At 43.9% G+C, this 15092-nt stretch overlaps 1 protein-coding gene across 3 annotated transcripts in view; it reads left to right on the top strand.

The window, feature by feature from the left end:
- Positions 1–844: 844 nt before the first annotated feature.
- The window catches only part of coq8aa (coenzyme Q8A, genome duplicate a), a 60694-nt gene continuing 46446 nt past the window's right edge, over positions 845–15092 (top strand). For 2 of the 3 annotated variants that reach the window (XM_048531492.1, XM_048531490.1), the window contains exons 1-4: positions 845–972; positions 7676–7853; positions 8178–8522; positions 13151–13217. In XM_048531492.1, the coding sequence (XP_048387449.1) occupies positions 7701–7853; positions 8178–8522; positions 13151–13217 (565 nt within the window). In that variant the 5' untranslated portion in view covers positions 845–972; positions 7676–7700. The remainder of the gene's footprint in view (positions 973–7675; positions 7854–8177; positions 8523–13150; positions 13218–15092) is intronic. The other variant, XM_048531491.1, reaches the window with a different exon arrangement.

Raw genomic sequence — 15092 nt, 5'->3', positions numbered from 1 at the left:
AGTAGCTACTATAGGTAAGGGTATGGTTGCAGATGCCACATAGATGAGATGAGATTCTGGTGTGGCTATGGGTAAGGATGCAGGGTATGGGTGAGCATACCCTGTACAGATATGTTGATAAAGGTGACGGTTATGGGTCTGGGCAAAACTACAGGTAAAGGGGGATATGAGTGAGGATAGCAATGTGAAAATGGATGAAGGTACATATGCAAATATGAGTCGGCTATCAGGGTGATAGGGGTGTGGATACAGCTGCAGATATGAGTGGATACACCGTCGTGATTGGGGTACAAATCTCACAAACATGGGCCTCCATCCAATCAGAGCCTTGGAGACGCCAATCCCGCCTAGCTCCCTCATTGGTAGTCGTCACGAGTACACGCGTGCAGCACGCCCAACTCGTCGCCGGGCGACAGCCAACCAGCGCCAGGGGAGATATTGGACCAATCAGCGGCGGGTTATCATCCCGTCCCCCGCCACGGCAAACAGATCGAAAGGCAGGAACCCCGGTGACAGACAGGCGGCGGTGCAGCCAATCGACATCGAAAGCGGCGGATGTTCCGCCCTTCCACATGGCGGGACCATGTGTCTCCAAGCGACCAGTGAGGGGGCGGTGACGGGAGGGCGGACGAACTAACCAATCGGATAATGTACTTTGGTAATGGGCGGGCAGAGGGGCCAATGGTACTGAAAGGCTTAGTGATAGACGACAGCACTGACCAATTGAAGTGAAAGAAGCTGTAACGGCTACCAGACCGACCAATCGAGGTGGAGAGTTGATGATTGACGGTTGGGCTGACTAATCGGGTGGAGGGGGTGGTGACGCAGGGCGGGGCGGGATTGTGGAGGAGAGGAGGGGGATGTTGTTGTTGTGGAGTCGGTTGTGGTGATTTTGCCGGACGGCACAGGGCAGCTCGGTTCGACTGGTATCCGCTATCACAGCGGCATCGCACGGATTGTCTCCCGGTGCAGGTTTGTCTGTCGGCGGGCGGGGGTCACTCACACGGCGGACCGCAGACGGCAGACACTGAGCCCTGGGTGGAGGACGGGGCTGGGGGGCAATGGCGGTCATCGCCCTCCTGTCAGTTTGTGTCCGCCGGGGGCAGCTTGCTCAGGCTTTCACACAGCACTCGGGGCTGGCTGAGCTCGACACCTTCCTCCATGGGGGAGGGAGCCTGGACATGCCCCACAGGGTAATCCTCCCAGTGTCTGTACAACACAACAGGACTGGGGGAGGGGGATCTGTTTTGGGGGGGGGGGGAGGAGAGGATCTCCGGGAGAAGGGGATCTGTTTTGTGGCCGGGAGGAGAGGATCTGGTGGGGAGGGGGATCTCTTTTGTAGGGGCAAGGACAGGATCTCTGGGAGAAGGGGATCTCTTTTGAGGGGGGAGGAAAGGATCTCTGAGAGAAGGGGATCTCTTTTGAGCGGGGAGAAGGGGATCTCTTTTGAGGAGGGGAGGAGAGGATCTCTGGGAGAAGGGGATCTCTTTTGAGCGGGGAGAAGGGGATCTCTTTTGAGGAGGGGAGGAGAGGATCTCTGGGAGAAGGGGATCTCTTTTGAGAGGGGAGGAGGGAATCTCTTGAGGGGCGAGGAGGGGATCTCGGAGAAGGGGATCTCTTGCGGGGAGGAGAGGATCTCAGGGAGAAGGGGAATCTCTGGGGTGGAGGAGAGGATCTGTGGAGGAGGAAGGGTGCTGGGGGGGAAGAGGATCTGTGGAGGAGGAGGGGGTCTGGAGGGGAGGAGGATCTGTGGATGAGGAGGGGGTTGCTGGGGGTGGAAAAAGTTCTTATTGATTGATTGTATTGTTGCTGTGGGTGGGGGTTTGTTTGTTGTAGATGTGTGTTGTCGTTGGGGGGGCGTATGTTATGGGTTACAGGGGTTTCTGGTGGGCATGTGTTTCTTGGGTTTGTGGTGTATGAAGAGGTTGGGTTATTGTAACTGTTACCAAAATATATTGTGGGTGGCGTTGTGCTGAATTTGTGGGTAGGGAATGAGGTGGATGGTATTGCCATACTCTGCTTAGTGTAACACGCTGAATGTATGGATGGCTGACTGACAGGCAAACAGATTTTCTGAAGGCTAGTACAGACAGTCAGCATTATGAACAGCAAGAGCATGAATGCTAGGACCCCAGATCTGCAATCTTAAGTTCCCATCTGTGAGAGTCCATCTCCCTGATCTATGGACATGTTTGAGATTGTTCACAGGGCTAGTGATTCCACTCTGACAGGCAGTGTTGTGTAGTTTAAAAACAAACACAAAAGTTGGCCATTAATCTGCTCACTGATGTAAACTTCTTAAGGGGGTGGAGCTCCTGCAGAATCCATGCAGCATTTGCCAGAATTTTCTTGACTGTAAAATTTCGAGTAGAGGGTGTCCTCTTTCTTTCAAGGTCACTTTTTTCTACTGAGATTGCCGTGTACTTTAGGTAGTAGTCAGGGAGGGGTGAAAACATTTGAATCAGTATCTCGTACACTGGGTTATAAGATTTCCCATTAATGTAGAATTGATCCAGAGTCTAGTAAGCTGTTGTATTTTTCTTCAACCCTCCCTTCCATATGATTGAGAGACATCCAGAACCAATGCGTGGTGTTATTTTAAATCCTGCTGCTTGGATCTTTCAGAATATACAGAATAGAAACAGGCCATTTGGCCCACCTGGCCTGTGCTGGTGTTGGGCCTCCTCATGTGTCTCCTTTGGCGAGCTGATTTTAATCCGCCCACTGTTAATGTCTGTGTCTTCTGTTACCAGGCCCCTAAGCTTTGAAATTCTCCGACTGTTTCAGTGAAGCTCTCATTAAAACCCACTGCTCATACATGTTTTTAGTCATTTGCTGTAATAACTCGTAGCTTGGTATGAAACATTAATGTTTTTGTGAAGGATTGGAACTTTCCTAATAAAGGTGCTATATAAATGGACATCATTTTAATTTGAACCCAAACAACAAGTCCTTCTATTCCTTTCTGCCACATGTTTATCCAGCTTCCCTTTTATGGCTGCTTTTTGTGTTAGTCAGTTCCTCATTCTGATCCCTGTCCATATAAAGAAGTTTCTCCTAAAGTTCTTTTCTTTTAAATTTTTAAATTCCCATCTTTTACTTAAAACGGTGATCCTGGATTCTTCCATCAGTAACTATTTACCCTATTGAATCTCTCATAATACGAAAGACTTTGTGTGGTTCACCCCTCTGAGTTCTTTTTTTTCCAGAGAAAAGCACCCAGGCCCTTCAGTCTTTCTTGATGGACCATTAAGATCTAGTCTGGTTATTTTCTCCCTCTCTTACTCTTTTCAACCTTGCACTTTGAGCATTGACCCAGCCCATCCTTTATTTTGAGCAAAGTGATTGATGGAACCCTGTTTGCTTTGTAGATAACAAACTTTGCAACAATACCCTTGTCCCCACCCCCTTCCCACTGCTCACCCAGCAGGACTGGCAATCCTGAACAGAAATGCAAAGTTTTGAGATACCAGTAGCAAAGCAAAATTAAAACTTAACTGCTTATTGGAGTGTAACTGTGTTTTGGTGTCTTGCCCTTTGAGTGTAAAGCTGAGAGTACTGACTACACAGAGACTTGTATTGTTCTTGTGTAGTTTAATGTGGAAACCTGTTCCAGGTTGATTCACAGAAACATGATTGAGAACTGGCAAATGAGCCAAAGAAAGAGGTGTCCCTGATCTTAGGGTCTGTGGGAAGGGTTTTAGCAGAGTCTGGCAATGAGGAGAGGTTTGGGAAAAGAAGTCCTGGGACACTGCACCTTGGTGGCTGAAAGAATGTCGGCTCTTTTTTGGAACAGTGGGTGTCGTGATGCTAGAGTTGGCCAATGGTACATTGGTAATTGACTGGATCAGTGATGTAGAGACACAAACTAATGGTTTAGGGATGTAGGTTTGAATTCCACCACTGTAGGAATTCAATTTTAAAAAAATCTGGAATTAGCAGCTAACTTAATCTACACGGCATCAGAATTGAACTGCTCATTGAAATGGCCTGGAGAGCTGGTCGGTCAAGGGCGATGCGTGATTGTAGTTACTAACAATGACACACTTCATTAAAGAAAAAGAAGAAAAATGAGCAGTTTTATACACAAATTAGGCTGAATTCCCTATGATTTTTCAAGGGGAATTGGAAAATATTTTTTCAATTGTGCCTACTTGCCGTGAAAGAATTGTCATCGCTAATAAACTTCAAGAACCGCTGCAGTCCCCGGGGTGCTTCTAGGAAGGAAGCTCCAGGAATTAGATCCAGAGGTTCTCATGGCAGTATATTTCCGTGTCAGGATGGTGTGTGACTTGGAAGGAAACTAGCAGTTGGAAATAAGAGATAACAAGGTGTAGAGCTGGATGAACACAGCAGGCCAAGCAGGAAAGCTGACGTTTCGGGCCTAGACCCTTCATCAGAAATGGGGGAGGGGAAGAGGGTTCTGAAATAAATAGGGAGCGAGGGGGAGGCGGATCGAAGATGGATAGATCTCCACCTATCTTCTCCTCTATCCACGGGAATGGTCGCTGAGAATAGTTTTTGAGTGAAGGGTGGTGGGTAGAGACTTGGGAATGGATTTGGAGAGTGCCCCATTGAATAGGGATTGGGAATAGAGTGGAGGCTGGTGGATAGAGTCTCAGGAATGGATTTGGTGTAGAATATGGTGGATGGAGACTCGGGAATGGGTTTGGCGTGGAGTGTGGTACCGACTAATCTTGTTATTTAGGTTAAATTTCTGTCTCTTGGCCATCAGTACCTACGTAATGTCTGCTTGAACTCCTAACTTCACATTCTAGCCTTCATAGACTGCTGACTTTGAGCTCTATAATATCACTTGTCTCTGACTCTGCCTCAGCTCATCTGCTGTTGAAACCCTAAGTGAGTCTCAGTCACCTTCAGACTATTTCAATGCACTCCTGGCTGTCATCCCACTCCCACCCACTGCTCCCATCCAAACCTCTGTGCACTGTTCTTCTGCTATGTCTAGCCTCTCATTCCTCATCACTCATGTTACTGGCCAAAAATTGGTTCCCAATGTTTGCAATGTAAAATTCTCACTCATGTACAGTCATATTGTCATTGTCTTCCTGGTTCTGACCGGGTTCTTAGAACCAGCTGTTTGCCCTGTTATTCATGTCTATATCTTGAGTGAATGGGACCTAAGCACTGGGTTTCTCTCTCTAAACCACTAAGCACATCTCCTTCTAAAACTGTCCTTAAAACCCATCTCTTTGACAGTCATTATCTTTGGTACCATCCCTTTTGTGATTGCACCAATATGGTCCTCTTTTTGTTTAGTTCCATCCCCTGTCTCTCTTTCTAATCTTCCACAGTTATTTCTCTTCCTTTTTGCTTTCTTTCTCCTTCCCTTTTTGTCTTGCTTCTTTCCCTCGCTCTGCCTTTTTTATCTTCCTTTTTCCTTCTCCCTTCTGACAGTGAATGAATTTCAGAAGGAATTAATTGGTTTTGAGGCATATTGGGATATTCTGGCTAATGAAGACATTGGGTAGTGGGCGCGCAGTGCATGTATTGTTGGTCTCTTATTGATTATATAGCAAGCCTTACATTAGTGATCTGGAGACACAAACTCACCCCAGCAACGGGGGATTTAAATTCAGTTAACCGAATACATTCATGAATTATGGTCATGAAGCCACCAAACTGATCCTCTCCTGTTGTGAAAAAAACATCAGCTTTGCTAATGTCCATTGACGAATGAAACCTGCCTCCTCACCAGTCTGGCCTGTACCTGAACCCTGACTGGTGCCAAGCAAATGACTCGATTGTGCTTAAAATGGCAGCTGAACAGCAGCTTTTTAAAGGCAGTTATGGACAGTTAATAAAGTGATCTTGGTTTTAAGAAAAAACATAAATGACAATATTTTCATTTAATTCCTTCTGTGACTGACACCCTGCTGAGGTTTTAGTGTGTTCCAGCAGTGTTTTTGAGTGCTGTCACATTTCCCTTTTAAGAAGTTAGGTATTGTGACACTGGTTATAACAGCTGTGAGTTTACTCTAGCCATGCTACTCAACGCAAACAACTCCTTTGAAATAAGTAAGAAATTTTTGATGATTGCTGTATCATTCTTTTTTCTGGAAATGTAAGACTGCCATTTGCTCCTCAGTTCATGATTTTGTTTTTGGGCCTCTTGCACCTTCATCAGTATGCATTTAAATAGAGCCTAATGCAACCTTGGGACACCCCATAGCACTTCGCAGAGAACAAGATGCTTTTGAAGAGTTATCAGTGTTGTAATGCAGCAGGCAAATTGCATAATTTCTGTTTTTGTGATGTTGCTTGAGGGCCAAAGGCTTTGGGACATTGCTATCTATGCAAATCAGTAAAAAAGCTGGTGGGGTTGCTGGAGTGTTGGTGTTGGATCTTAAAGTGACCGCAGGTAGGGCATAGTAAGTTTGCTCTGTTGTGACACTTTCTGAGCAGCATCTAACACATCACCCATTCTCATGCTTTCGGTAGCAAAATGAACTTGTCTTGGCCTGTTGTGTCCTGCCTCAGCAGACCTGCTGCTGGAACTCACCTTCATTCTTGCTTTACCTCTGGACTTGATCGTTAAATAGGAATAGTGGCCAGTCCAAAATGCTGCAATGCATCTCCTAATCAATTTCAATTCTCTTATCACACCCACTCAATTTGTCTCCTGATTAAGCAGCACTTCGGTGTTAAAATTTCTTGCCGTGTTTTTGAATCCCTCCATATCTCTGTAATCTCCATCTACTATCCTGTACTGCATATATCCAATCCTGGCTCCTTTACTGCCCCAGTTTTAATTGGTTTGCCATTGGTAGCAATGTCTTCAGTTGTCTTAAGCCTAACGTCTGGAATGCCCTTCCTGTATTTCTTCATGCCTCTTTCTGTCTGTCTCTTTCTAGTTTGATTTCCTTGTTTAAAACACTCACCTTCATGACAAAATTTTGGCCACTTGTCTTAATATTGCCTTATGTGGATTGATGTCAGGTCTTTCCTTTAAAACACAATAATTCCTCAAGGTAATTAGGTATGCAAAGAGCAGTAAATGGCAGTTCAGCTGTGGTACTCTGTATAGTCATGGCTGATGTGATTGTAACTGAAGTCCATATTTCCATTTATAGAGATAACCTCTCACCCCCTCGCCTAAAAGACTCTATCCCTATCTACCCTAAAAAATGGTGAAACGCTGTGCATCCCCTACCTTTACAGAAAGAGAATTCCAAAGATTCACGATTCTCTTTTGAGAAAAATTTGCTTCATCTCAGTTTAAACAGGCAACCCCAGATTTTTAAGAACCTTCTAAGATCTTTCAACCAGTCACATCTTACTCTTCCAGCAGATACAAACTTAGTCTATCTAAGCTTTCTATTGTAAGATAATCTCTCTCTTTCTCTGTCTCTCTCGCACCCCCCCCCCCCCACCAAATATTGCAATATATTGTGTATTAGATTGAAGGCATTGTGTCGATAACAGCTTGCAGTACTGGTCAATCGTGTTGCAACTAGAGCCAAAACATGTGTCACATTTGCCTAAAGAGCAATGAGTACCAGTTTGTGTTTGTGTTTGTGCCTGCGCAGGACTTTGTCTTTTCTGAGCAGATGCTGTTCCATTTTGAAATGCAGTGTTTCTCTTTGGTACTGTAATTGGTTGAAGCGGTTCCTTGTTTGATTTGCTTATTAATTTAAGGGGTTTGTTTCTACAGCAGAAAAATAAAGTGCAGTCCCATCATGGCGAGTGACGTTCTCATGTTGATGAGGGGCCTTGCCAAGCTGAGCCAGGCCATTGCGGAAACCCAGACCATGCAGATGCGAGTGGCAGTGGCCAGGGACTGGCAAGCGTCTGCCGAAGATGCCATCAGTGCAGCAGCAGGAAAGATGCAGGTACAGAACCATGTTTTCTTACTTGACTTCTCCAGAAAGGGAAATATGCTTTCAGCATGGAGCTAGTCGAGTCCCCAAAATCTTTTTAATCTTTCAATAAGTTCATCTCTCGTTCTCCCTAAACTCCAAAGAGTATAGGCTAAACTGTTCAAACTTTCGTAAGACATCTCTTCTCAGGAATCACCTAGTGAAGCTTCCCGGAGCTGCCTCCAAAGGTAGGTATTAGCACCTGCTGGCCTTGTTTTAACCAACAGAGTGAAGGGAGGTTTAAATCTGGGACATATGTAAGTAGCCGCCTGCTATTTATTTATTTTCTCATTCTAGGGTGTTGTATCACGGCAAGAAAACCTGTCAGGGTTAGATGAGGATTTCACTTCGAAGTGGAGTCTCGATGGTGTGACCTATGAGGAGGGGATGCAAGACTTCACCACACCTACCCAACAACAACAGGTGGCTGTTGACCCCCAGGCATTTGACCCAGTGTCTCCTGAGAAACACACTGGGCTCTTCACTGGACAATCTGGGGACTCAAGCAGCCCCTTCGCGTCTGGAGCCCAGAGGCGGTCCTTCCATCAAGACCACCGTTCTGTCAGTGGGTTAACTGCTGAAGATATCGACAAGGCTCGAGAGGCCAAAGTGTCTCCTACAGACAAACCTTACAGACAGATGGTATGTCTATTCTTCCCCCACCTTCTCGGTGTGCTTGGACTGAATCAACCTCAACGTGTTGTGAGTTTGCAAACTTGAAAAATCCATGTGGGTGATAGAAGCTTCTGGAAGATCCATTTTAATATTCATTAATTTTCAAAAGAATTATTGAGGTTCAAGTGATTTGGCCATGTTGATGCTGACATGGAGAATGTAATACTAGAGTCAGCTTTTAGTCCGACTCTGCACAGCTCTTATCAACAAGCAGCTGAAGCTAGATAATTCACTGAATCCAGTGACAAACCTTGGGGCTTCGAAGGTGAGTGAGTGGCAAGGAATCTTAGAGAATGGGAGAAGGCCGTTCAACTCGTTGTTTCTCTTATCCAAGAATAATTAAATTATCCTGCCTCCTGTTTCCTCAGCCCTGTGAATTTTTCCCTTCAACTGCAATTCAAGTGCAGCTCACTGTTTGAAAGATATTGTATCTCCTTTCACTGCCTTTTCAGGGAGTGCAGTCCAGATCTCATAACCTCTACTTGAACAAAACAAGATGTGGAGGTGCTGGTGTTGGATTGGGGTGGACAAAGTCAGAAGTCACGTGACACTGGGTTATAGTCCAACAGGTTTATTTGAAAACACAAGCTTTTGGAGCGCTGTCCCTTCCCCAGGTGAAGTGACATCACCAGCACCTCCACATCACGTTTTGTTGATGTATAAGTTATGAGATCTGGACTGCACTGCCTGAAAAGACAGTGAAAGGAGATAGAACAGTAACTTTAAAAAAGTGAATTGCAGTTGTTGGGACTTTTTTAAAAAAAGCAAATTATCCTTATTTCCCCACTGGTTATTTTGCTAATTACTTAAAAACTGCTTCTTAGCTGCTCACCCATCAATTTTTCCTAATCCAAAAGGTTCATGATTTTGAATGCCTCAATTATCTGAACTTGTCTGCTGTAAGAAAGATAATCCCGCCTTTCCCAGTCTCTTCCTGGGACCATTCTATTTAAGCTCTCCTGTGTCACTCCAAGACCTCCCAAATATCAATTTACAAATACACATACCCTTGCATTACATACCAGGGATTGGAACAGGCTGTTCAGCACCTCATGCCTGATCTCTCTTTCAATAAGATAATAGCTGAGCTGTTCTGAGCTCCATCAAACCCTCATGTGGTTCACTAATCCTAAATAGGCTTGCCCAACAAAAATCAGTTTATGCATTCAAGTTTTCATGGACCTTCAACTGCTTTTTGGTGGAAAAGAGAGAGAGAGAATTTCAGCTTTCCATTAGCCTTCAAATGAGTGCATGCTTCCTGACATGATCCCTGAATTTGATGTGATGGGTTAGTTCCAGAGTCCCCAACCTGGGGAGTAGTGTCTTTCTGGCAGCCCTGTCAATTCCTTTTAATATCTTCAACACCCTGAGTAGATCATGCGGTTTCCTCTCCTCAGAATGCTAACTTAGCCAGTGCTACATTTATTTTCCATCTTGCATGGATTGTAGATATATTAGCATGCATAGTCCTCTGTACCAAGTGTACCAAATTTGAGGGCGATTAAAAGTCAACCACATTGTTGTGGAACTGGAGTCTCGTGTAAACCTGAACAGGTAACGACAGTAGATTTCCCTCCCTAACCACAATAGTGAGGCAGCTGGGTTTTTAACAACATCCCATGATTGTTTCCTGGTCGCCGTTACTGAGACTAGCTTTCTACAGTACCTTTCATATCCTCAGGACATGCCATAGCACATTACAGCCAAGGAAGTACCTCTCATGTTCAGTAATGGTTATAATCTATTAGTTAATTTATGTATAGCCAGCACCCACCATCAGCAATACGATCATGATTAAATTGTTTTTGAATTATTGTGATTTTTGTGGGATAAATATGAGCCGGAATATTGGATAAGCTCCCCTGCTCTTCCTCAACATAGTGCCATGCAATCTTTTACATCCACTTGAAGGGACAGATGAGGCTTTGTTTGAAAGATAACACCTGTGACAGTACAGCATTCCCTCAACTATATTAGAGTGTCAGTCTAGACGTCATGCTCGAGCCAGTGGTGTGACTGAAAACAGACAGCCTGTATTGCTACATAACCCAGTAAAGTATGGACATTCTATGCTTAGACAGTAGTGACTGAATTGCAAGTCTCAAGTTCCTTTTGGACTGTGTTTAGCAAGGACCCTTTAGAAAAAAGTCTAAGAATAATCTAACCATTAGTTTAAGATAACAAGGTGTAGAGCTGAATGAACACAGCAGGCCAAGCAGCATCAGAGGAGCAGGAAAGCTGATGTTTCGGGTCTAGACCCGAATATACAGACCGTTTATCTCAGATTCTCCAGCATCGGCAGTCCCCACTATCTCTGTAACCATTAGTTTTCCTTGTTGTTTACTTAGTAACTCAGTGTGCCAATTGACCACTGATTTTCCTAAGATATAAAAGTGACTGCACTCCAATGTTCCTTCATTAACTGTAAAGGGCTGAGACATCTAGAGGATGCAACGGGTGCTGTATAAATACAAGTCTTTCTTTTACTAGTGCTGCGACTCGTGTATTTAAAGATAAGTCTTGGTCCATTAACTAACAAAATCTTTTCTTTTTGTGAATGTTTTTAGAAAAGTTTTTAATCCATGAAAGACTAACGAGCATAACTATTTTGCAAATTAGCTAGCATCCTCTGTATATTTTATCCACCTAAATGATTTTGACTTTGGCCATGCTCAGTATGAGACTGGTGACCTTTTTCTTGCAGGGTGATGTAGCTAGAGAAACACAGTTGCCTCCCAGACTACTTTTCTTAATCATCCCTTTTTTTGGACTATCTGGACAGGTACATGGATGGGCAGGGAGCAAATGGACACAGACCCTTAGAAAATAGATGACAGGTTAGACAGAGGATCTTGATCGGCGCAGGCTTGGAGGGCCCAAGGGCCTGTTCCTGTGCTGTAAATTTCTTTGTTCTTTGTTCTTTTGGGCATTGAAAACTGCTGTCTGGAGTCAAACGCTGCCTCTACACCTCAGATGTTCAAACTCTTCATAGTTCTCCCTTTTTCTCTGTCTCCAAGTGAGTGGGAGTTCATATGCCAGCAGAATTCTGGATGACATACAGTAATATTCCACAGAAATGATCCCAGAAGATATGAGGACATTGGTGGTTGTAACACCAGGGCCTGAGATGATGTAATGAAGCTTAATCCCAAAACTCAAAGAAAATCTGATGATTATACAATGACTTTCACAATTTAAGAACATTTCACTAGTCGCCAGTTTGTTCCAGTAGACCCTACAGCCTTTGAGCAGAGGTTAAAAATCCCAGATTCGTTGAATTAATGTTTCACTACCTGTAACCGTGTGATTTATCCTATTCCCCAGAACATTGGTCTGGAGCTCCGGATTCCTAGCCCAATAACATAGCCACTATGCTGCCACCTTTTCAAAAGATGTAGAGCCGCTAATTTGTGGTGATTGAATGTGCCACCTTGCCTTTCGAATTCTTTAGAACGTAGAACAATACAGCACAGAACAGGCCCTTTGGCCCTCGATGTCGGATTCTGGAGTTCCGTCAGTTTTTCTTTAAAAGCTGGAGAGGCTGTGATTGTTCTCTTTATAATAAAGAATGTTAAGGAAAGATTTGATGGCAGAGTTTGCACTAAGAATAGGTTTGCGATAGAGTAAATCAGGTGTCAGAGTCCTACTTCTAAGACAAGTGGGAAAAGAGTCACTGGAGAGATGAAGAGAATCAGTTTACACAGTGGTTTGGATGCACTGCCTGAAAGCGCAAAGTTGGAAGTAAATGCAGTTATAACATTCAAATGGGAATTGGATAAGTACCCAAAGGGGGAAGATTTGAAAAATTCTAGAGAAAGAGTAGGGAGGTGGGGTTGGTTCACAGGACAGCACAGTCACAATGGGCTGAACTGAGACTTAGAGCACATAGAGGTTCCTCAGCCACAATTTGAGACACAGCAGAGGCAGATACAGTAGTGGAGGAGGAGGCATACTGGCCAGTGGATGTGAGCTCAACAGACCTATATACCCCTGAGTAAACTAGCTAGAGCCTCATGAGTTCTCTCACTCCAAATTCTATAACACACTAAAGGGCTTGATTGGCTGCTAAATTTAAATCACAGCAATTTGCAACATACCTATTACACGTTAAAATGTTTCAACATTTCAAAGTCGCTGAGGAGGAAGGTTGATTCAGAAGAATAGCTGAGATGCTGAAAGGAGAATTCAGGAAGGATGGGCCCAAGAGCTGCCTTCACTCAAAGGTACCATTCACTCGGTGGGGGGAATAAACTTGAATTTCACTAGTGCCTTTCCCAGCTGCAGATGGCCCTCATCAGTTTACAGCCACCTGTAGCCCTAGTGAAATGTAGTCATTGTTGTAAGGTCAAAATGACAGCCGTTTAGTGGTCAGAAAGATTACCTTAATTAGTGTTGATTGAAGGGTGGATATTGGCCAAGACACGGGGGTAAAGCAAAGAATTGGCCTAAATGTTGTTCTTAGGACACTGTAGTGGGACCTAAAACCAGAGCATTTTGGTTGTTCCAGTAGCTGGGAGAAGGTTGACATTCTGCCACTTTCCAAATATTTCTTCAAGCCTTCTGACTTAACTATATTTGTGTTTCTGTTTCCCTAGTTGAGCGAGCGAGCGCGAGAACGCAAAGTACCATCCACTCGAATCGGCCGACTGGCAAATTTTGGAGGTAATGGATTTTGAGTGTTTTCTGAACCACTTGTCACGTTGCATTAAGGACAATAAATGGGATGACATGTGAGTCCATGTTATTTCACATGACAGCCAGCTAGCTTTCCCTGACTTGGATGGGAGTGGGTCCTGGGCGTGATCACATTGTTAACCAAACTGAGGGAGTATTGTGTTATAGAGGGTTCAGATCTCACCTAGCCTGATCCCATGGGATGTAAAGATCCTGTTATCTCTGCCAGTAAAAGTTCAGGATCCTTTGAGCTTGAGGTGATTGAAGAACTTTACCACAATAGAGCCGAGGAAGGATTGGGGATGAAAGGGTTTATTTTGGGAGTAGGCATCCTCAATGATTAATTTAGTAAGAATTTTGGGTGGAAAGGTATCAGATTCAGGGTTGTCATTTTATCTGGATTGCAGGCTTAGAACGTGCAGTGTTCCAATTTTCTTTTAGCACTGGCACATCTCTCTTTCGTTGCTTGCTGTGAGACCAGTAATGTAAAAACAAGGTGTTAGAGAATTGGCCAGTCTGGCAGCATCTGTAGAAACCAAATAAAAATAAATTTGAAGATATTTATACGGGTGTGAAGGAAGAGCTGATTAAATTAGACTAGGAAATTAGGTTCAAAGGTAGGATGGTAGAATTGCAGTGGCAAAATCTAAGAATACATTGAATTAATTCTCAAATATTTATCTCAGTGGGAAGGATGCACCAGAATGTCAGGGATAGTACTGAACTGAAAGAAAGAGTGGACAAATCTGGCAAGAGTATTTGTAGTTCAGGATAAACCTTAAGTAGCAAAGAATGAGTAAAAAGAAAATAAACTGGTAAATTGAAAGCAAATAGTCAGAGTTCCTACAAGTATTTGAGTAGAAAAAGATTAACTGAAGCCAATGTTGGTCGTCCAGAGTGATTGCCTGGGAAATTCGTGATGGGGAACAAGGCAATGGCAGAGGTATTGAAAGGATAATTTGCATTCTTCACAGTAGAACAAACTTCCCAAAGATGGTTGAAAATCATGAGGTGAGATGAGGAATAAGCTTAAAATAGTCAACGTTAGAAAGCTTTGAAAACTGTTGGCCGTAAACACAGGCAAATCCCCAGGCCAGACTGTCTGCATCTTACAGTCTTAAAAGAAGTGATAACAGACATAATAGATACATTGCCCAAAATTCTTTAAATTCTGAATGGATTGCAGCAGATTTTAAAAAGAGCACATGTAACACCATTATCCAAGAAATGAGGGAGGCAGAAAGGGGGCTATTTAGCCCATGACTTATCATAAGGAAGATGCTAGAATCTATGATTAAGATTATAGCAAAATATTTAGAGAATCATGATGTTAACAAGCAGAGGTAGCATGGCTAGGACACTGTGTTTAACTAGAGTTTGTTTTCCAGGAGTCACAGAATTGTTCTGGTACAGAAAGAGTTCATTAAGCCATCATACCTGGACCCACTGTCTGAGGATTTCTACTTAAGGCCATTGTTTTCCTGCCTTTTCCCTGTAACCTTGCGTATTATTTAAAGTAAAACAATCATCCAATGCCCTTAAATGCCTCAATTGAAACTGCATCCATCATGCTGCCAGGAAGTGCATTCCAGACCCAGCAAAAAAAAGGGTTGTGGATACTGGAAATCAGAAACAAAATCAGAAATTGCTGGTAAAACTCTGGCAGTACTTGTGGAGAGAAAGTAGAGTTAACGTTTTGGGTGCACTGACCCTTCTTCAGTTCTAAAAAGCCAATAGGATCCAGAAACAGCAGAAAATGTGTCAGTGTCTGGCTGGGAGCCTGACAGTAGTTTATGCAGAAAATGCAGTAAAACCATCAGTCACAGGCTGAGCAGGGGCTGCGTGGTGGGGAAAGGGCTATAA

The sequence above is a fragment of the Stegostoma tigrinum genome, chromosome 4, assembly GCF_030684315.1.
Source record: "Stegostoma tigrinum isolate sSteTig4 chromosome 4, sSteTig4.hap1, whole genome shotgun sequence".
In the NCBI taxonomy this organism is placed as follows: domain Eukaryota; kingdom Metazoa; phylum Chordata; class Chondrichthyes; order Orectolobiformes; family Stegostomatidae; genus Stegostoma; species Stegostoma tigrinum.
This window is presented reverse-complemented; position numbering and strand designations above follow the sequence as displayed.